This window comes from Lycium ferocissimum, unplaced genomic scaffold (assembly GCF_029784015.1).
Source record: "Lycium ferocissimum isolate CSIRO_LF1 unplaced genomic scaffold, AGI_CSIRO_Lferr_CH_V1 ctg7094, whole genome shotgun sequence".
NCBI lineage: Eukaryota > Viridiplantae > Streptophyta > Magnoliopsida > Solanales > Solanaceae > Lycium > Lycium ferocissimum.
Window position 1 is genome coordinate 19,376 of NW_026726633.1, and position 24,289 is coordinate 43,664.

A 24,289-nucleotide genomic window follows, 5' to 3' on the forward strand; every position below is an offset into this window, starting at 1 on the left:
GGAGAGTATACTCTTAATTTAAGCCAAGTGAATATCATTATCCCTAGTTCCATTGATCCAACATATAACTCAGATTGAGAGTAAATATCAGTTACTAAATAACTAGTGATTATACCTAATGAAAACCCATAATAAACTTATCCGATATGGAGGAAGACCTAAAGTCAACACATAAATTTATTATTTCTACCGCAAATCGCTGAAAAACGATATGAATCATTACATAGCAATAATATTTCTTAATAGGTCGTTTTCGGTGAATCTACCGAATTTCAAATCAATCAGAGTTCGTAATATTCCGGATCTCTAAATCTATGATCAAATTAGGAAAATAACTGATTCACGCAACAACAACAACAACAACAACATACCCAGTGGAATCCCACAATGTGAGGTCTGGGGAGGGTAAAGCATAACCTGATCTATATCCTTATCATATATCAATTCATGTTAAATCATCATGTGTAATTATGTTCCAGACTCAACATCAATAAAACCGCTATAAAGAATAACATTTTCATACTTAAATCAAGTTTCAATCCGACAAACTATCTAAAACTCATCTAAACGACCTCGAAATGCCGAAAAAATGGCATCGCTCACTGCAAGGCAGCAGTGACTATATATTGCTTACTAGGTCGTTTCCGATGGATCCATCAAATTTCAGGTCAATCAAAGATAGTGAAGTTCATGACCATCAAACTATGACCAAATTTGAAAAGTAATTGTTTTAGGCAGAGTTAAGGATTAAATCATCTGATTTATATTTTTATTCTCTTTCTTTAACTATCCATGAGCACAAGTCATGTGTAATGTCCTTCCTTTGGGTACGACACACCACACTTACTTATCACAAATTGTCCTCTCGATTAATACACTCAAGAACTCAAGCCATTATATTTCTACCTTTCGGGCAAAAACCTCGATATCTCTTCTCATGAATTAATTAAGCATTACTAGTTTCTAAAGAAAAATCTCTTCATTAGATAAAATTCCATTACTAGTGTACACGTATGAAGGACAATTTATACATGGTACATTAAGAACATTTCAATGACTCTAATAGATTGACCACTTTAATGGATCCTATTTATTAATCAAAATTCTCAGTCCATGTATTAATATAATCTCACATGTATAGAGCTTTAAGAATTTTCCAATGATTTCACATAAATAATCCACTGTAATAATAATTATTCATTAATCATAAAATTCTTAATTTTTATACATCATTATCCACATTTATAAGGAGGAAGACTATACCCACGCAAAAGGAAAGTATGCCCACCTAATTATACAGCCATCCACTTAAGCAAACAAGACAATAATAGCATAAGGCCACAGTTCAAGACTTGCATCCACCGTAGGTTAAAACTTGAAATTAACTTGGCAAACAAATTTGCTTACTGTTAACAAAAGTCATAATGGACAAAAACCATAAGCTATGCCAAAAACATTTTCTTTTGTGGTGGGCCACGGGTCAAGAATTAAAACAGGATATTTATCATGCTCAGGAAAGACAGAGGCGTATGTAGCATAGTATGTAGGGGTTCAATTGAACCCCTAACTTTCGGCACTGAGCATAAATTTATGTGTAAAAATCTACTAAAATTGTAATAAATAATATATATGAACCCCTAACTTTAAAAATATAATGGGTTCAATGATAAAAATCTTAAGTTTGAACCCATAGAGTTCAAATCCTGAATCCGCCTTTGAGGAAAGAGTCTATCTGTTAGGGTTGAAAAGCACATTATATATAACCACGTTTCAGGGGGCAAATCCCAATCCAAAACGTGTGGGCTTGCTTTTCTTCAAGTAGACGTTTGGACATGCAGTTTGAAACCATGAGATGAAACCAGCGTTGGACATGCATTTCATCTCATGGTTTCAAACCATGATTTGAAACCCCAAGTCATCCGAAAAGGCATGATTTGGAGTTTCAAACCATAATTTCAAAAATTTTAAATATAAAACTTAACCCATAAATTTATATTTTGTAAAAAAAAGGACTCATAAGTTGGTAAATATTGTAGTAATTTTTCCAACATTACCACTATTGTTCATGCTTTGATCTTTGCCAACTTGTACATTTAAAACAGGGAAAAGGGTCAGATTTGTCCCTCTACTTTTAAAATAATTTACATTTACTTTCGTTATACTTTGCAAACAAAAATACTCCCGCTATATAAAAAATTATTAAAAATACCCTTATTTTTAATAGAAATCCACCGAAAAGGACCAAGCTATTAAAATCACAGGTCACCTGACATTTCGGTGAGGTGAACATCACATCGCATACTGCTTTAACCTTATTTTACCCTCTACTCCAATACCTTCTCTTCCTCTTTCATTTCTTCTGCCATCACCACCTAAAGCTACCAATACCTCCACCATCAATACCAGAAACATAGGCATCAAACTTCACGCTTCAATTAATAATAATCTACGTCCCTTTTTCACCATTCTTCTTCTCAAAGTTAAATCCCACCTAGACACTTTCCCTTTATATCCCATATTATTTTAGCCTATAAAATATGTAGTTAGTTCTTAATAACTGTGATTCTTAATTAAATGGAAAAACAAACTGGACAAAAGCTTGTCGAGAAAGCTAAAAGACAAAGATGTTTTTACCTTCTTCTTTACATAAGTTGACTAATATAAACAATATTTAAGGCACAAAATAGTAAATGGTTCTGACAATCTTTAAAATGGTATCCTTTTTCATAAGGGTTTACCTCAAACCATGCATCATGCCAAGCATTGATAAAACAAAAAGAATAAATTAAAATGTTGGAAGGAATTTTCGAAGTAAGTGACAATGCCCAGCACTTGGTAAAAACGTTTGGTAAGAACTTTCACGGAACAACAGAACCAATCTGCATGGCTTGCATAAAAAAAATGGAGTTCCAACGGGTTGGGTTATTTATTCTCATAAATATGAAAAATTGGGTCATTGGGTTGGGTTATTTATTATAATTCTAACAAATGTGAAAAATAAATATAAATATGGAGTCCGACATGTTATTTTTAAAAGCTGGGGTCGAGACAAGTGAACTTCCGTTACAATAGGGATATATTGTTAACAACTTTCTTAACTGCATGGGGTGGTTTTGTTCGCAAATTAAAGTACATCAAAAGTTAAATGTAAACTATTTTTGAAAGTAGAAGGATAAATCTGACCCTTTTTCCTTTAAAAATCATAAACCTATTTAGAGAATATACGATTAAAGGACTTTCCAGTTTCCACTATGGAAAGTGGAAACCAAATGTAAACTATTTTTAAATGTAAACCAAATTTAAAAATAGTTTACATCAGAAGTTAAATGTAAACTATTTTTTAAAGTAGAAGGGTAAATAAACAATTTTTTAAAGTAGAAGGGTAAATCTGAGCCTTTTTCCTTTAAAAATCATAAATCCGTTCGGAGAATATACGATTAATGGAATTCCCACTGTGGAAAGTGGAAACCAAATGTAAATAAGAAAAATAGCCGGAAAGATCTTTCATGTTGATAGGAGTAGTATTCTTTCTTAGCCTCTATTCGATGGTACACAAGATTTTCACAAGTGTGTATATATATTTGCTCACCTCTTACAAACCATAAAAAGAAATTAACCTACGCATTTTTTTTTTTTTCACTCCCACTTCTTGCCTAGCTTTTAGTGCACTAGTTTTTGTCGAGCTAATTTGTTGGGTGATCAAATAGATGGTGTTGGCGTGTCCACAGATACTATGGTGTTGGCGTACAAGTTGTTGACTTCATTTCCATAGTGCGAATTGAGAAATGTCATGTATATTGTACCAATGAAGGATAGCTACCAACCTAGATAGCTCCTATATATGGTTAGTAAGTCCATCACTAATGAATAATGGTATTGTGAAGTCTGAATTAATAAGAACCCCACCCAAGCTATATTCCTCTTTGTCTAACAAATAACAATGGAAGAATTGTCGGTTGTCCGAGTTGCATGGGGAACACTCTTAGGGATCGTTTGGTTTGGTATTTAGAGTTAGGTAAGTATTAATAATACAGAAATTAGTTATGCAAAGTTTAGCTATTAATGTATTAGTTATTTCATATTTCATCGAACATAGTATATAAATTAACTTATGACTTATAATGCATGTTTTATTTATATGGGGATATAGAATGATAACCAACTACCGGAGCAAAGTAAAATGATTTTAGTGTAACAAAAGAAAGAAAAATGGCTTTTGTGTAATGAACACAAAACTGGATTACCGCCAGTGAAGTTTGGAGCCTGTTTGGATGGGTTTAAAAAAAATTTTAATTTTTATTTTCAACTTATAATTCGCTTTTTAGATAAACTAAGCCAAACGGGCCCAATTATTTTTTTTGGACTGATTTAAGCACAAAGTGGCTTATATGTTCTAAACCCAAACACTCAAAAAAACTGAAAACAGCTTATAAGCTATTTTCAGCAACTTATAAGCCAATCCAAACTGGCTCTTAGTCTATATGATTATCCTTTTACATGTGCACCAAAAAATAAAAATAAGAGAATGTCTCTTGCTTGCTACATTATTTTCAACAGTGCTAATTCCACTACGCTGGCATTATCCAATTTTTCTATTATCAAAAATACTACTTTTTTTTATTCAATTTATTTGTTTGGTTTTAATTTGGCACGGAGTGTAAAAAGTAAAAATGACTTTTAAATCTTGTGGTTTTAAATTAAAAATATGTAGAATCGACAAAACACTCTTTAATCTTGTCTTTCTTAAACACATCATGTGAAAAATTGGAATTAAAGAGTTGTCAAATACTAAGAAAAAATATATTCTTTTTGAGACGGACAAAAAAAGAAAGTAACACAAAAAAAATTGAAATGAAAGGTAAGCATTACTTGGACATGCTAAGTGACGTTTTTTGCACCCAAAAAAAAAAAAAAAAAAGGGAGAGATCAGGATATTACTTTAAATGACTTTTATTTATGTAGTTGCAGGAGATATAGAGTTCATACACAAATCAACACTACTGGATCCGTGGCGCAATGGTAGCGCGTCTGACTCCAGATCAGAAGGTTGCGTGTTCGATTCACGTCGGGTTCAATCCCCCCGATCCATGTCCGGTCCTCTTTTTATTAATTTCATGTCTTTTCTCCAGTCCCAACCGAACAACTTCATTTTCTTTTCTTTTTCTTATTGCTGGAGATGTTCGACCATTTGTATAGTTTCTGGACTTCTTTTCTCTGCACTCTGCCTTCTCATAGTCCCCACTTTCATGAAGTGCCTGTGTGATATGTGCTTAGCAAGCTTGAGCAGCTTTTTGGCTTCCTTTATCTTATTTTTTCATATTCTAATGTTCTCTTATGTTATTTCGACCGGACTCAGGATTTGAAGGCGACAGGGCACCACCAAAGGCGGATTCATGGTAGGCGAAGCGGTGTCACGCGACACCCACACTGCTTTGTCAAGAAATGTTGTTAAGCACACATAAAACCCAATGTACTTGTATAAATATAAATTAAACAAGAAAAATAACTCCCGGTTCGAAATTCGCTACCTATGTGTTTTATATGCATTTTTTTTTTTTTTGGGAAAAATGATGTAGAATGCAACAACAAAGATTCGAACACAGGCAGAGGGACTAAGACGCGCATTGAACCAGTGCACCAAATCAGCTTTTGTGTTTTAGGGTGGCTAACGAAATATATGATCCTACTTCAGATATATATATATAATTTTTTCCTAAGTTAACGAGTGCACGTGCACTCACTCTCTACGAGAGGTACTACGTGGTTGCCTTAACCAAATTAATAAGGCAATCACAGATTTACAATGAATTGAAGTGCTTCGCTTCTCTACTACCTTGAAACGTGCATGGGAGATAAGTTCCTTGCTAAGTTACAAGCTCAAGGGCGACTTTGTGTATAATGTGTTTGTGCGGACTATTGCCGAGTGCACCTGGGAAGAAGCCATAAAATTGCACCTAGTTGGATGCACATTTTCACATGGGAGAGAATAAAGGTTGCATCGAATAAGAATATATCATTAACAGGATAATCAAGCTGTCAAAAAAATTATAAAAGGACCGGATATGGATCGGGGGGATTGAACCCGACGTGAATCGAACACGCAACCTTCTGATCTGGAGTCAGACGCGCTACCATTGCGCCACGGATCCGGTTGTTAGAGAAACAGTTTCTAATATATATAGACAATATTATACGTGTAAAAAAATGTCAAACATATCCAATAAGGACATGCCATATTACCTCAATCAAACAAAAGAAACCATCTATTCATCCCCTGTGATGCGTCCTCATTCAAGTTGCTACACCAATCTGTAGGTGGAAAAAAAAATTATTCGTTTTTTGGTAATGGAGCGTTTCGATTTCGAACCAACTTATAATCATAAAATCGACTCGATCATCAAATTATAAGTTCATAACCTTAACTCATTTTTATTCTGAAGAACATATTTACTAATTCTTTCATTTCAATCAATAAGACTCTTATTATAAGAGGATTCTTGAACTAATAAATAGACCCTAAAAGCTACTTTAAAAAAAAAGGCAATCGAGGAAATATTGTGGTAATCGAGTTCATTGATATTATTGGTATAATAGATACAAGTACACTTACAATCATACTCAATCGATGAAATTGATTGATCTTAAAGGAGATCTTCTATAATTCATACACAAAGTGTTATTTCTTGATTTGCCATTATTAACTTGATTGGTTTTAGGTAATAATAGATTAAACTATGCTTATAACACTAGTGGATATAGAGGGTTTTTCCACCAACATTCAATGGGAAATTTGTTTTATAAAATATGATTTTCCCACCTCATTCCCACTGAACAACCTCACTGGAAAAATGTATGGTGAAAAACAGGTTCCCATTGAAACGCTAGAAAATTTCATACTTTTTCGGTGTGAAAACACTACTATTAGATTTTTCCCACCGACATTCAGTGAGAAATAGCCATTGAATATTTTTCAGTGGGAAAATAGAAGTTTTTTAGTTGTGTAAGGGGTCCTATTAAAACCAAGAAATATAAACCTGCCTTCCATCCACAAATATATTCAGAAAAACAACTTAATCTCTAAATGTAAAATATTTAGTCTTTCTAAATGTTGCTGACGCAATATGGCCCAATCAATGTCCATCAAATAAATATAGTTCAGTCAATTATGAATCAAGAAAGATACTAGTATAAATAACCTGACATGTCCATTGTTAACAGAACAGTAAACACATAACTCTAGTTGCTGGCTAATACATTTCATACAGTTGAGCATACCTGAAACTCATATTTCTGTGCATAATCAAAAGCATATAGTCTTCTTACATTACATATAAGCAAGTCAAAGTTGCATGCTACAACTTTTTTCAGTCTAGTTCACAATGGCGACCTCAGATATGATCGACAAAATCACCACTGATGTCAATTTCAGATTCCAAGTCACCTTCCATGTCATCGGGGTCTGCTGTTGCCCCTGCAGGTGCTTGCCCGGGTTTTGACCCTTCTCCAGGGATCCTTGATTCTTGTATGATCCGCATTATGTCTTCGACTCTTTGCTGTTGCTGATCAGAAGACACTCCATAATTCGCATTCTCGCCATCCATCAAGTTTTTCGGCAAATTCTTTAGAAACCAGGGGTGTTTCTTTATCTCTGGAATAGTGATCCTCTGCAGCCAATTGAAATATTTCAACTAAGCCAATATTTGGCGTATACACAATTTAGTAATTAATGCTCCACTCAAAACGTCATTATTGATATGACCCCACCTAGCTCAAGGCCATTCACTAGGAGTCAAGCAAGGGAGCTCTAAGAGATGCAAGCCATGTTCATGAAGAAAGGAGCCTTGGAAGATCTTGGAGAGAAGATTGCCAAAGCTTACAATGTTTGGGAAATAGCTTGGGGAGGCCTAGAAGACCAAGAGATACCTCCTCTCAAAGTGGCTAGATGTTAAAGAGAGACATTTTTGCAAACTGTGGGCATTGGATGCAAATCTTTGCTACGAATGCAATTCTAGACAAAGGGTTCAAATTGGAGGCCACATTTGCAAGTTTATGACCATTGGATGAATGAAGACCCATGTTTGGGGGTAATTTTGCAAAGTGCCACTTTTGGGCCTTTGGTGTAAAGCCCTAGACTATAAATAGAAGACTTGTCTTATTTTCATCCTTAGCTTGAATATTGAAGAACTTGAGTGTAATATTTTGTTAGGTTATTAATCATAATATAGTTTGTTTGGTTGCATAATTCTAAGTGTGATTCTTAGTTGCAAAGTGAATTGTTTATTTCCATTGGAATCATATTGAGTTGCTCATTTGTGGTCTTCCAAAATTGGGTAACTGCTTGGATTACAAATTGCTAAGGTTCATTGATTGAAATTCCATTAGGAGGGTTTAGGTTTCAAATACCTAAGTTTGTCTATAGATTTCTTATCAATTGGGTCTAGTATTTATCCATCTACCTTTCTTCCATTCCTAATCTTCCCCATCCCTATTTTCCATTTTCTTGTTCTTTAAGTTTTTAGAGTTTCATAGGTTGAATCGTATCAATTATTTTGGTTAATTTTATCGCCAACAGGAATAACTTTACAATGCATAACAAGAAAGCTTGCTTCTAATGTGTAAAAGAAAAAGAATCTTTCATCAAAAACCACTGCAGTATCAATGCGCTAGCAAGTTCAGTAAATGAAGCTTACCTTTGATGGATTCGCAACAAATATTCGAGAAAGAAGGTTCATGCAATCTGCAGATATTCGTATATAATCGGGTATGGAATACTGGACGCTCATTATTCTCTGTAAAAGGAAACAAACAGTTCTTCAGCTGCTGATTGAGACAAAAATAATCAACCATCATTCAGAATAAAAGCTAACTTGGTTCAAACCTCAAATCAAAGTATTAACAAACTCACCTGGATAGTTTTACGGAAATTTCTAGGATCTTCAGGATCCTCAAAAGGGTATGCTCCTACTAACATCACATACAGTGTCACCCCACATGACCACACATCGGCAACCTAAAAATGCAAGACTTTCAGATATGCAGAATATTCAATTAAAATAACTCAAAATGAACCACATGTAAACCAGCATTCAGGCACTCAGAAACAGCCGTGATCAAATGAGCAAGCAAGTTTTTATAAGGTTTAATAAGTTCTTAGTAAAGGGTTTGCTTTAGGCCCACACATTTATCTAAGACGAACTGTGCTACATCAAACGGTTCAACAGTAGGGTAGTACTTCCCTCGTGCAAACAAACCTAGAAATAGACGCTAGTAAATGCTCATACCAGGTTCTTCATCAGATTTGTTACAGTCTCTAAGCAGATAACATATACTTTATTTCAACGGAGCAACAGATCAGTACTTCATCCATAAATTTACTCATCTTTTCTAATATTCTTTTGCACAAAAAATTTGAAGCATATCCACTACTGCAATTATTAGTAAAATCCCAAATATACCGACTGCTCCATGCAAACAAAGGCCCCTAGCAGATTAGTGAAAGCGAAATCGATAAAATAAAATTATCAGGTCACTGCAATGCTTGTGATGCTTGAGGATTTTACTTTAGCTAGAATGGAAGGAAGATGGAAAGGGGGATGGGGTTTAAAGGGAGAACCACAGCTTGTCAGAGAATTCTGCAAGATTCTATATATACCTTCCCATCATATTCCTTCCGTGACAGGACCTCTGGAGCAATGTAAGCAGGTGTTCCTACTGTTGACTTGGGTTGTGAATGTAATAACCCGGACTGCATGATGAAGAAAATAGTAAATAAAAAATGCAATGTCCTACTAGATATATGATAGTTGATAACTTCTCAACTAGAAAACAAGAAACCTTAGAATAGCCAAAATCACATATTTTAAGACGTGGTGTTGGGCTTCCATCAAGGAGTGTGTTTTCCAGTTTCAAATCCCTGTGACAGATTTCCTGCAGTGAAATAGAAGTATTGCTTTAGAAGATTATTAAATGAATCATGAGTATATGTATATCATAAAAGAATAAAAGAAAAGTATTTTCAAACTTATACCATTGAATGACAGTAGCTGACTCCAGATATTAGTTGTTGGAAGAAGAAGCGAGCCTGTTGTCGGTAGAACAAAATGAAATGATAAGGGATAACATCTCATTCTCACCAAATGCAAGTAAAGAATAAGTTGGATATGTTTATAACCTCATCTTCACTAAATCTTCCAGCACTGCATATTCTAGCAAAAAGTTCTCCCCCTGCTGCATATTCCATCACAATTGCTAAATGTGTAGGAGTTAACAATACCTATAACAAAAGGGTCATACCATGTTAACTATGACACAGCAAGAGGCAATAAAGCACTTCAATAGTTATAAATTAGAGATTGTGACATACCACATAACATTAACTCTTAAGCGCAAAGATCAAAGCTTCTGAAAAGGGTTATGCAATGCAGTGTGATAATTGCCTTAGACCACAAAAACAAACATTTGTAGAGTTCCTCGGGATGACATTTCTTAGCAAAAACTACACCAGTTATGCACTCATTACATATGTAAGCAGAACTATTGTAACTTATATCTGTTTCAATTTATCCAGAAAGAATTTTTGTTCAGGATATTCAGATTATTATCAGTTGTTAAGTGGTAGCTCAGTCAGAGAAAGAGCTTATGGTTTATGAGGATGTGCAAGGGGATGATAATTTTACTCCATCTTGTATGCTCTGTAGAATGTTTTGAGCTAGTCCGGACAGGCAACTATGTGATTATTAAATATGAATCATACAGAAAATAAAGGGGATAATATGCATTGCTTAGAAGAAAGATGAGCATTATCCATTTTCTTTTATTCTCCTGCCTTCTTCCTAGTAGGGCACTTACGTTCTGTTGATAACCATTAAGTGTAAACGAGGCTACTCAAATCAAGCTTCTTGAGGATATACATGGACATTTTTGAAAGCATCATTCTTTTGCTTAAGAACTTTAACCAAAACAAACCCAGGCTTTTTACTTATTATTGTTAGAATTGACTAATAAGCCAAATAGCTACTCAATCTAGTCAAGGCAAGTATCTATGAAGTGTTTTAATCTCAACATGACGCTGGTTTGCCATTTAAAATGGAGCAGGAGAAGACGAAAGCCAAGAAAGAAGCTCTGAGAAACAACAGGAGGACTTAAAATTACCTAGCACAACCTACTCAATCTAGTAAATTGAAGTATATACTCAAGTCATGTTCGTAATCTTAGAATTAAGGCGTTCTTGTTGTTATTATGGTTGTTGTAAGTCTTCATATCAGGAGAAAAAGGAGGTATTTACCTCTTTAAATCGGATAATGTTAGGATGCCTCAATGATCTGTGATTTATGATCTCCCTCTGCACATTCTCGTCAATCTGAAACAGACAAATACACATCATTTAAATGAGGCTAACTTAACCAGAGAACATTAAAACCTTTTTTCTACACTGGAGATAAAGCATATGACATTTTTTAGACATGAATCCGATAAATTAGAGAAAATGTACCGGAGCTTTTCCAGTACCAACCCAATGTTTCTCCTCACTAGATTGTTGCCAGGTGAATCGATTATAAAACAAAGCAGACAGCAATACACTAACTCAGTCAAGAAACTAAGATCAATCAACTATGCTTCAAACACCAAACAGTGTTGGGGTCAAGAAATCAACAAAAAATAAAAAAGAGTGGAGAAGGGGGAAATGTCATCAACATCAAACAAATACTCCTACTCAATTTCCCAAAATTCCAAAGGACAACCGAAATAAATTCTGTTCCAAAAATTCTACATATACCACCAAAATGCATGAAAACACCTTCACAATACACTAAGTGTTGGGCTAAACGGTCCAATATTCTTAACATGATGTGATATTGTCCGCTTTGGGCCAAGTCCGCATGCATTTTTCAAAAGGTCTCACACCATTAAGAGTATGCGACACCTTATAAATAACTCTTTTTTCTTTTCAGCTATCAATATAGGACTTTGTTCACACACCCATCACTAAGATGCAATGATCAAACTTAAAGTTAATTTTTTTGTTAGCAAGAATGTCCAAGCTTAACCTCAAATAAGAATTGATAAACATCCAGTTAAACTTTCAACTTGACCAAGTTTTAAATCATGACAAAGTTTACAAATTTACATTGATAACATTGGAAAGAAATCATGTTGACAAGAGAAAAATACCTTCTTCCCTCTTTCAATGTATTTGACAGCAACAAGTTCTTTAATCTTCTTGTCCCTCACTAGCCTTGCCACTCCAAAATTCCCAGAACCAAGTTCTTTCAGTGGCTCATACCTTTCCTCCATTTCACCTCAATCCAACTCAAACTAAGACAAATTTGAAATACCCACCAATGATACTCAAAAGCTACATAAAGTAAGAACCTTTTTCTCCTAAAAAAAAAAAAAAAAGTAGCCTTTCTGGCCAGCCCCGGTTTCTTAAATTAGCTCAACTTCAAGAACTGACACTATTTATAATAAATTATCAAATCTTTTTAAAATTTTGCAAAACGTTGAGAATGTGAGCACGTGGATACACTAAAGGACACGAAATTTATTAAGGGGTTGGTTCAATGTTCGATCTTTCTTTTTGGACAATTTTTTCAAGAGTGAATGACACTTGTATAAGCTGATGAGTTAAGATGGCGTAACAGAGCCACGGAAAACAGTTTTTGAATCATAAACAAAATCTTTGAGTTATTCTACGAGTACCCACTACTTTAGTAGTATCAAATTTTACAATTTTCAAGAATACAATTATATACACCAAACAATTAGAACTTTGAGCACTGTGAACTAACTTTTTAATTAGTACTATTTAATCAGAGATAAATATAGAATTTTTAGAACATGAGTTCATAATTAAAAAAAAAAAAAAAAAAAAAGAATATGTTAAGTGGGAATTGATCCAAGATATATAAGTATAAACCTCAACCTTTAACCAAATGAACCATTTAGCCTTCTTTTAACATGTGTTTCAGTAGGTAATATTATACCAATTTTAAAAAATATATACATAAAATATCTAATTTTACGAATAGAACATATATTCGCGTGCCCCAAATTCGCCCCTGTATTTAATAGTATATATTTTCACTATTATTAATGCAACATACCCCCATAAAATATTACACTAATATCTTAAATTCTATATCCAATCAAAAATAGGCATATGGTGATACTTTCCAAATACAATTAAGTGCAAACTTGTCCGCCAAAATAAAAATAAAAAATAAAAAAGCGATTGTCGCTCACACATTAGTTTCTTTGTTTGGAAAAGGAAAAAAAAAAACTCAAATCAAACTGAAGTCAACTATTTAGTAGAATTTGGTGCAGAGAGTGTACAAAATTTTGCATTATTTAGGCCCGTTTGGCCATAAATATCAAAAACTTTTTCACTTTTTTTGGAATTTTTGAAGTTGGAGTTGGAGTTGTGTTTGGCCATAGTTTTTGAAATTGTAATTTTTGGTGAAATGTAGTGTAAAAAAGTGGAAAAAGTGAAAAAAAATTAAAAACAAGTTTTTTTTATTTTTAGTATTCCGGAATACAACTCCGGAAAAAAGTGAATAATTTTTATGACTAAACGCTAAAAGTAAAAAAGTGAAAAAAATTTCCGGAAAAAAGCGAATAATTTTTATGGCCAAACGCCCACTAAGTTAGACGTACGAAGTAAATAGCCCCGCCATTAACTTTATATAAATTTATATTATTGGACATAAGATTTAAGAATGAAAGAATTTTTTAATTTTGTTGTCTTAAACAAGTCGTGATATTTATGTAATTATAAAATTATGACATTAAGAATAAAATAAATACTTTAAATTTAAAGAGTTTTTGGATAGATAATTTTCTTAACATTTTGTACTAGGTAAAAGAATTGTCACATAAAGTAGAATAGAGTGATTACCTTATTACAACAAAATCTACCGGAGTATTAACCTTATTACAACAAAATCTACCGGAGTATTATAAAATGGAAAATTAAATAATATTCAGGTATTTCTATTAAATTATACTAATATGATAGTACGACACTATAATTTAAATTTTTAGTAAACCTGTGACTACACGTGGGACCCCTGTTTGGTGACGTGGGTGTTGGTGTGGCTTGCCATCGTGGGCAACTGGCCCATTGCTGAAATTAGGCATACCGACCTTCTACATGTACTTGTCATTTTATTACCATCCGTTGCTTTTAAAAATGGCTGGTCACACGCGATCTTTTTAAAAAAAAAAAAAAACTATTTTTATTATATAGGGGGTAGGGAAAGAGAAAATGGGGAGAAGATTACAATGTAGGGATTCAAACTCTCACCAACAAGGTAAAAGTTCAGATAGCCAACCAACTGAGCTATTATATCCCTACTCACACGCGATCTTTGTTTAGTGAACACAACTTCTTTTTTTTTTTTTTTTGTAATAAGGAAAATTTTTATCCATTCCGTCTCTATTAAAAAACAGAAGTACTAACTGTAGGAGGATTGGGGTACAAAATCAAACGTTTATCGTGTGTTTGATACAACAAAAATTATTTTCTTAATAATATTTTCTCACTACTCAATAATTTCTAAAATGAGGAAATTATCAACGGATTATGAAGAAATACAAGTGAAAAAGCTTTTTTTTTTGGTATTTGGTTATCAGAAAATGACTTATTTTAGAGGGAAAAAAGTTCATAAAACACACCCGAAATAATTGCATTACGCGCGCAACTAAGGATTGTATGAATGGGAGAGCTACTTAGGAACTGACAGTTTGAAAGGACAAACAGATGTTTGGGTCCTATTATAACTGGTCGGTTGATGGCTGTCATTCCGTTTTATGTCCAAATTAGATGTACACTCCTCACGGAAAAGTTTTACTATGGATATGATAAAACTGACATTAATTGTGTGAGGCTTTTTTTTTATAAGATAAAAAAATAAATCCACGTCTTATATTTTTGGGTCTAAAAATTTTGGATTCATTTTTTTATCTCACAAAAAAGTGCCTTACATGTGAGGCACATTTTAAAAAATTTCCTCTTCACGTCTTATCTTGATTTTGAAAACTTTCTATCGTCAAATGATGTTTATGCCACCGTCCTATCTATCCCATTAACAGTGCATTCTTCTTTCTTTCTTTTTTCTGGGTTTCCCCCGTCATGTTTGGTATCTATATTAGGGTCTTGACTCTTGGTTATGAGGTTTGAATGGGCTTATGGCTTTTGAATTATATTTTTTTGTGCAGATTGCCCTTCTATTGGGGTGGTCATTAATTTTGTCCCTCAAATTATTGGTCTTTAATTTTTGACTTTCGCTTAAAAAAGTTGCCGAAAATATCCCGAGATTCTGGGTTTGAACCCCTGCTCAATCAAAAAAAAAAAATCGCAAGGCAAGGCTTTGCAAAAAGTCTGCCGGATGCCTTAACCAAAATCTGTCGCATAAGGCAGACTGATCCTTAAGGCAAAGTCTGTCGTATTCTGTAGAGTTTTAGTTATGCCTTAAGGCAAAAACTGCTGCATATGTTAAACTTTTTAAAAAAGCCTTACCTTGCAATTTTTTATTTTTTATTTTTATGATTAAGCGGGGTTCGAACCCAGAACCTCGGGTATTTTAAGCAAAGGGCAAAAATTAAAGACCAACAATTTGAGGGGAAAGCATTAAAGACCACCCCCAACGAAGGGCAAAGGTGCAAATTGCCAATTGAATTATAAGTAAAAAGCCATAAGTTAAGAATTCTAGTTTATGACTTTTGGCTTATTTTTGTCATTTTAGCTTAAAAATAAGTGTTTAAAAGAACTTTTTTAATTTTACTCAAACATTATAAAAATGCTTAAATATTTGCATTCCTATAATTAAGCAACCTCTTTTCTTAATTGGTTACTTAGTGCCAATATTTTTTAGGCTTAAAATATGATAAAATGTTTTGGGTTAAAATTTGTCAAGACTTAGAGCCGTTAATATGGGCTAAGGCCGTGGGCCGACCCAACCCAGCCCGTGATTTGATAGGATTGGGCTTGAATATTTTAAGCCCATTTAAGAACGAATTTTTGGTGGTCCATTAACATTGATTTCACTTTCACTAAAAATTTAATTAAAAAAAAATCCCCCAAGTTTACGTTTTCTGAAATATGATGTAATGGTGTTGGATACATCATAGGTGCCAAGCCAAGTTTTTTTCTGTTTTCGTACAATGGATGGAACTATTGCCATTTTATTTGTCATTCTTCAATGAACGATCTGAACAAAGATAGGTTAATATTCCTCTTTAGCTAGTTTTATTGCTACTTATTCATTCGTTTGAAAAAAAAATATCTCTAAAAGTTCGAGTGATATTAAGTATTAAATGTCAAAAGTTATTCACCGGATGAACACGGAAAAACAAGATTGTTTTCTTGTTGTGTACCCAAAATATTTGCATAGAATGACGGAAGTTTACCGAAGACATACAATCAAATCTTTACTTGAAGTCAAACTTAATAAATTATTAGAATCATTTTATATTATTAAAAAGCAGGGATTTGGTTAGCAAGTAGTAAAAAAGTGGTTAATATTGTTATAAATATTTATGTTACAATTTTAAATTAAATTTAAATTAAAGAATTATGATTTATTATCAAAAGGTGACGATGGATCGGGCATATTGTTTTCATTCTTCCGATAGGGATGGGTGGGGCTGGATTAGTTTTGGAGGCCCATAAAACATTTCAAATAAAAATTAGCTTGTCAATTTTAGTGCGTGGGTAGTTTTGGATGAAATAGGAATTTTGGATTCTACTAATACTATGTAATACGTGTAGTAAGATGTCAATTTCCCCACGGGCAATTCGCAGGAATGCCCTTATTTTGGGGTGGTCTTTAATTTTTTCCCATTTTCCTCATTCATGAGGTTTGGGGTTACAATCTCCCATGAATCACAAAAAAAAAAAATCGCAAGGCGATGGTACACTTTTATAGCAAAGTTAGGCTTATTCTCCAAAGTTAGCGCACAAGTTCAAACTCAGTTTTGGGCAGAAGATTTATACGCCGCAAAAGGAAGAATTTTTTTTTTTTTCAATGGGTTTGAAAAGTCCAACCCGTAAGGAGAAAATTAGGTGATAAGGCAAAAAGAAGTGCGAAAAATTAAAAGAAGGACAATCCGTACAAAAAGTCCCTTTTGATCTTAAAGTGTTGGTTCATGGGCCAGCTTTAGCCCATCCCTTGAGGTCAGTGGGGTAATTGGAGCTGGGCTAAAAAGTGTCAATTATAGAAGTTGCAAAATTAAGTTCCTAGCTTAATTATAGTGGTTGATTGTAGATGTCATATTAATTATCTCCTATTTTTGGTTTAAATCTTTAAATTTTGTCGAATTTATCATGGCATATAAAACTTATAGGTTCCGGGTTCGAACTCTCATGCCAAAATTTAAAACTTTTTTGTATTAATGACAGTTTAAATTTACTTTATGCCCCCACCGCATTTTTGTTAAGGAATTACCAAATTTTGTTGTGATATGCCTGTATCGGTTTGTCGTATATGATTTAATACTTATGGGTAAACTTTTAGTTAAGCCTTAATTAAAAGTCTTTTGTTATACCTTATGGATATTAGTTGAAAAATCAAGTATGCCCATAAGGCATAACTTTTCCTTAAGACATAGACTTTGTTCTATAAGGCAACATTTTTAGTTATGCCTTAATGAAAGTTCCGCCTTACGGGGCATACTTTTATTTATGCCTTATGGGGCATACTTTTAGTTGTGCCTTAACTAAAAAGTCGCCCCATGCTTCTTAAAAGATGCATTGGTACGTGCGTTTAACTATCATGCGATTACGAGTATATTGCTCAAGATAAATTTGTTGATTACCAAAGTTATCCGACCATACTTATGCCTTTTGCCCAAGGCATAAGTATGCTCGGTCCGCACTTTGTTGGTTCTCTTAACAAAGATGCGGTCCTCTAGACTTGGTAATGTTTAATTTTTTTTTTTTTAATTTATGCTTCGAGCGGGGGTTCGAACCCGGTTGATGTATGGTGAACGATGTGCAACGCGGCGGCAAAATTAAAGACCAAGCAATATGAGAGGCATTATTTAAAGACCACAAATGGAGTTTTAACAAAATTTAAAGACGCACCTTTAAAGAAGGGAAATCGTGTCAAAAAAATGAATCATACCAAACTAACGAGCCCATTCGGCCATTAGGCATAACTTTTCGACAACTAAAGCTCATTTTAAGGGTCGTTTGGTTTGAAGACAAATTATGTTGGAATTAATTATTCTAATTTTATTTCTTATTGATTGTTTAGTTTATTTGATTAAAAATATCAGGCATTACATAATTTCTAAGAAGAAATTATTTGATTACAAAAATAACCTCCACCTTATTTTGTAGAAAAAGGGTTTGAGGACCTCGGAGATATTTTTGTCATTTTCATTGTTTTATTCAGGAATAACTAATCGCTGTACTATTATTCCATCATTTGTAGTTATCTTGATACTATTTCTAATCCTGAAATAACTTATATCCCAAAATTAATAATCAAACAAGAGATAGACAGTACTATTTTTTATCTCAAAATTATTTATATTTGTTCATAGATACTCTTATAAAACAAATTGGGATTTGCACTTTTGGACATTATACATTTGAATCCTACCAATATAACGGCTTCTTTTGACCACTTTGAGTTTAAATTCCTTCCTTTTGCCCCAAAATGACCTGTAATAAAGAGCTGATATAGTAAAGTTTCTTAACAACTACTGCTGATATTGTGCACAACTAAATAGCACAAGAGGGAGTGAATTGGGTTATGTTTGATTTTCTTCTAGATGATGGATCAAGTACTTTATTTGTTTCTAAGTTCAGTTTGCGGAACAATGATAAACAGAAAAGTAACAACACAATATTTTTAAATGGAAAACATCCGTCCTCACAAGAGTGAAAAATACGACCTACATTAACAAACGACCCCAAACTCCACTAAAATTGTGAACCTCAACAAGTTCATATTACAACGCTTACAACCTAGAAACTAACTCTAATCCCTCACTCAACAATCTACCTAGACTATTGAGTCCCCTCCGAGTTGCCCTCAACTTGGAGCTGAATTTGACAATTGTTTATACGTATTAAAATACTTCTAAGAAAGTTGAAAAGGTACAACTCGATAAACAATCCTAATACAAAATACTAAACTTGAAGACTGTAAAGCATTTCACTGTGAAATTGGTTCTTCAATATGGTTCATTGTCACACCGAGTAGTGGGAAGTCTCTCAAATATTGCTATTGCTTATTTACTCAATTTATGCTTTTCTCTCTATATGAGTGTGTGACCTTCTTCAGTAGAAGACTTGCATATATGTAGCGACTTGTGAGTATATTTGACTCGATCCACAAACACGTGACTTGATAAGGCTAAAGAGGAGAAATAATATTTGAGATGGAGGCAACCTCTTTGCTATCACATGGCTTGATATGCTTCATGAGAGTCCGAAGTTTATCCTATATAATTCTTGCAAGGACTCCTAGATCATGTATATTAGCACTTTCGTATTTCAAAATTACTTTAATCCAAGAGTTTTGCCGCCGCATCCTTTACTCCGAGATGATTAATTTTTTTTAATAATCGACCTGGTTCATTCATTTTGTCAATCATCAAAACATGCAAGGTCCAACAACTGCATACTTCTAGGGAAACTTTGAAATAAAGGTAAAGTTATTTTTGTGTGGCCTATAGTTATAAATTCGAATTGTGAAATCAATCATACTGATGTTTTTATCAGAGTAAGCTGCCTATTGAGGTATTCACGAGAAACCAAAAAATCGAAAGAACAAATAAACATTTTTTTTAGTTTGATTTGATTTTGGTTTCTAATTATAAAACCTTCAAATACTGATTATATTTTATTTTTAAACAAAAAATACCAAAAAAATTAAACCAAACCAACTTTGTAAATACATATTTAAGGTGTGATTCTTGTTCACACCCTGCGTAAATGCGAAATACTTCATGCACCAAACTATAATATACTCCATTGTTTATGCTCTTAGAAAGAACACAGAATATTCCAACTCAAAAAGACTGGCTACAACCGATTTTGTTTAGACAAAAAGGTCAGGAAGGCGTGTCTGCCCTTAGTCTCTTTTTCACTTTACCTTTTATATTGTTGGAACTTTAAAGATTCAAATAATGTTTTGGTTGAATAGATATCCAAGAGGTGTTGAGCTAACGGGTTTGTTCCACTTTAGCAAATAAAGTGAATTATTCATCAATACGTTAGTTATCCCTGCAAAAGGAAGCATAACGAAAGTCGTCAACAATTAAATAATCGATTATCTCCTTAATGGTAAAAAGATATATATTGCTTTTTCAATGAAAGGACATCGTTAACATTTTAGAAGTTCAAAGTGTTTAATACATCTATTGTGGATTCACGTAATTATTCGGATATTTATTTGTTTTAAATTATTCTTGCGGTTGGAAAAAAATAAGTTAGTAATAACTTATTTTTTTGGCTAGTGTTTCATGTATTCACATAATTATACACGTATTTCTTTAGTTTAAATGAGTTCAATTATTTTTGAGCCTTATTTTAATACATTTATTCTACACATGCACCCAATGTTGTAAAAATTCGAAAGCGTATTATTGCCCAACTTACAATGACGGGCTCTAAGTGGCCTTCTTTTACTTTTCGATCATTTGATGTGTTATGTAGTATTATTCTTTACAAGAATGAGTGTCACAAGATATATAGAAACAAATTAGTAATAAGAACTAAAGAGAGTACAATTTTGAAATGAAAGTTATATATATACACACACACGTCTCAGTACTTTGGTGTATCTTGGCGTCTAAGTTCAAGTTTTTGCCCAGTTTAAATCTCGTTTGCCATAACAATGTAGTGGGACTGTGGGAGTAAGTTTTTTGAGAAGAGTGACAACAGTACTATCAAAACCTCTATAGTTTTGTTCCCCTAATTATATCTACTACTAGAAATAGTGTTTTCTCCTAAATAATTTTTTAGGAAATTTGTGTTATAAAATATGATTTTTTCTCTCTCATCGAACAATTTTCAATGGGAAAATGCATTGTTAACAGTTCCCATTATAATTCGTAAGGCTTTACAATTTTTTCATTTAAAAATTCTACTATTTATATTTTTGTTCGACAATTAATAAAATGCATTACTGAAAATTTTTAGAAAAATACCAATAGATTTTTAGAGGAAAAGGCCTTTCTACAACATTGTTAGTGGCTTTCTTTGTTAATGGAAGAGTCAAAAGATACTGCAAGGACAATTCACATGCGAAACCTTTCGCCAGTTGCAATGACAAAGGGTATTTAATAGGTACTAATTAGCCCTACCATAAAAGTATGTAACTGCCTAAAATAGAAAATGTGCTTTAATTAGGAAAAGATTGGACGGAACAAAGGGTAATCAGGGGAACATTTTGGTCCCATCAACCACGTTACGTTGTTCAAGAATATTCATCATACACAGTTATAAAAGATAGCCAGATTTAGAAATGAAGAATCTCTCTTTAAGTTTGTAATCTTAAATATATTTAATATTTATATGGTTATGAAAAAATTTATGATTCTAAACATGTCATAACATTTTATGGCTATAAAAAATTGTTATTAATGAACAAAATTAGTGTACCATTCTTTTATGCATAAACTAATAAGAAAATAGTGTTATATGAACGAAGCGGATGGGTTAGTTTTCTTCCAAGCCTTCCAGCGCCAGCATTAATAATGTTGAAGAACTAATTAAAGAAGCAAGATGAGAAGTAAAGTTGATTAATAATTTAAATACTGCGATTAACAAAACTATAACTAAGAAGTAATAATCATTTGCAATTGTGTTGCTGATTTTAGGCTTTGAACCTTGACGTCTTTCCTTTTAACTGCCGACATAGTGTTGTTAATATCGTGAATTATTACCATATTTGTGATTTACTTATTGAAAAGGGAAAAATAAAAGAAAAGGCAAAGAAAACGCAAAAAATATAGTAAATGAAAGGGAACTGTTTAAACGTTTGTTCAAGTTGTTGTGACATTGAGAGCATTCACAGAGTAAAGATCAGAGGACTACAGAAACACTTTATAAAATATTCACGAATTGATGATATGATAAAATAGTTATCGTAGTATTGATTTTCATTTCAGAAAATAAATAGGAGTAACAACTTTCATATCTACGTGAGCCACATGATTTTCTAACATGATATTTATCTTGTAATTCTCTTATCATATCCATGAAAGATCAGATGATGTTGTTTATTCAATAAATGGCAGCCAGTTAAAGAAAGTCAAAAACGAAAAGAGATATAAACTCTATTGAATAATCATTTCAGGAGTTAACTACTAATTCTTCCATAATAGAATAGTTATAAGGTTTTTCTTCCCAGTTTCCTCAGAATAGAAAAAGAAACATTCTAGTTGGAAAAAACGAAAAAAAGGAATATTCTCTTGATTAGTAAATCAGCAAAAAGTATGCTTGAAAATCTATGTAGAATTTATGAATACCTTTTTTTGGACAAAAAAGGAAGAATTTAATTTTTGTGTACCAGCCCGTTCGGTTGAGCAAACCTCATTTGTGGGTGTTTGTTAAAATTTTACCTCTGATTATGCATTAAGACAATACTGTAAAGATAATTTGTCTTAGATACAGCGAACACATGTCTAATGATATATTATCAACGCTTTCCAAGAGCCAAAGAAAGAACACGGCCATTTTTAAGTTAAGGTAATATATGGATACCAGTGGTATCTTACCACACAAATAATTCTAACAACTAAGTATCTTAACCAGTTTTGCCACTCCATAAAACTTTTTGTATCAAAATAGTAGGAGCTAGAATAGAGACTATTATTCACTCATTAATCACACTACTGTGTACATTGAAAGTTATGTGATCACGAAATAATATTATTGTTAATTAGTATGGGAACTTCTTTAATCTAGGGATCAATTCCAAGAAATAAAGTTGTCCACAACAGAAATTTATATCAAATTTATAAATACATAACATGCATTATTAGTATTAATTAATGAGAATTTTCTAAGAAAAAAAGATCAATAAGAGCTGTGGTGAGATAAATATGTTCCCGACACCAAAAGTCTCGACTTCAAGACTTAGGTATGAAAAAAATTATGTGTGGAAGTTAGTCAGGATCAAATGTAGGATACAAACACCGTATGGGAGAAAAAAAACATGCGATATGTACCTGTATATTATTATTGAACTATAATTAAAAATATGTATTATCACCTTAATTATCGCTTAATACTACTACTCCTAATAGATTAACACGAATTTAATGTTTTAATCTAGTATTTCTATTTTTGGATCGATAGAATATTCTTTTTTGTCCAGAACCTATCCTGTACTGCCACGTTCTAAAATAACGCGTGCGCATCACTCCTACTACTTATTACTATTTTTTTCTCTTGCTCACCACCTTCCCAAACTTCATTAAGTATGACTCTCTCTATATATATTACATATACATAAGTTCCTTGGAAGCTCACTTTTGAACTACTATTTATTTAATTCCTTCTCGGGCTCTTTTTGTTTGTCTGTTCAGTGGACTGTCTGATCGGTATGTTTTCTTTTCTTAAAATTTTTTTCTTGGTTGTTAACTTTTTTACATGCATGGATTTCTGTGTATTTGTTTTTATACTTGTTGGTGCTTGCTTTCTTAGAATATAATTTTATGATGGGTCATGAAAGGGGATTAAATGGATGTAACTCAACTAGTTTGAGAGTGACCCATATTTGTTCTTAATGGGTCATGAAAAGAGAGAACGGCGTGGGTGCGTGGGTGGTGGTTAAGGCAAATTTTGAAATTTGTACCGTTTGGTTTCCCGAAGATGAAATATTTATACTTTTGGAAATCAAAATTCAAGATTTCATTAGAAAGTTTTGATCTTTTTTGAGAATCAAGATTTTCCAGCAGTTTACCTCGTGTATTTTATTTAGCTGGCAAACTGATAAACATAAAATAAGGATATACAGATTAAAGTCAGAACTTTTTATAGTATCCATTGTCTCTAACAACATTTCACTGTAAGGGCCCAGCTGTTCTAGAACAGACTGTTCATGTTATGTTGTAATGTATGTTGTCTATAACAACATTTGGCTATAGTAGCCAAAATATATCGGAACAAACGATGTTGTTATAGAGAGGTTTGACTGTACTATAAGTAAGTTACATACATTGGAAGTGTAAAGTTCCGAACCACAAATTTCACCTTGTGAAATGGGAAAAGGTTATCCTACCAAGGGATCAGGGTGGGTTAGGAATAAGAGGTCTAAACAAACACATC

The 24,289-nt window shown here is 33.0% G+C and overlaps 1 protein-coding gene and 2 non-coding genes across 4 annotated transcripts; 1 reads left to right on the plus strand and 2 right to left on the minus strand.

Moving 5' to 3' along the window:
- Positions 1-5,002: 5,002 nt before the first annotated feature.
- TRNAW-CCA (transfer RNA tryptophan (anticodon CCA)) lies at positions 5,003-5,074 on the plus strand. Its single transcript has one exon. It is a non-coding gene; the product is annotated as a tRNA-Trp (tRNA).
- Positions 5,075-6,077: 1,003 nt separating this feature from the next.
- Positions 6,078-6,149, minus strand: TRNAW-CCA (transfer RNA tryptophan (anticodon CCA)). Its single transcript has one exon. It is a non-coding gene; the product is annotated as a tRNA-Trp (tRNA).
- A 1,017-nt stretch (positions 6,150-7,166) lies between these two features.
- LOC132045570 (serine/threonine-protein kinase SAPK3-like) lies at positions 7,167-12,314 on the minus strand. Of its 2 annotated transcripts, XM_059436158.1 has the most exons (9): positions 12,172-12,314; positions 11,285-11,359; positions 10,172-10,273; positions 10,028-10,081; positions 9,835-9,927; positions 9,653-9,745; positions 8,906-9,010; positions 8,691-8,789; positions 7,167-7,664 (listed from the first exon to the last, which is right to left on the minus strand). In XM_059436158.1, the coding sequence occupies exons 1-9, from the start codon at positions 12,292-12,294 to the stop codon at positions 7,389-7,391; spliced, it is 1,020 nt and encodes a 339-aa protein (XP_059292141.1). In that variant the 5' UTR covers positions 12,295-12,314; the 3' UTR covers positions 7,167-7,388. The 2 variants fall into 2 exon arrangements, with proteins under 2 accessions (XP_059292141.1, XP_059292142.1); XM_059436159.1 differs by lacking the exon at positions 9,653-9,745.
- Positions 12,315-24,289: the final 11,975 nt, after the last annotated feature.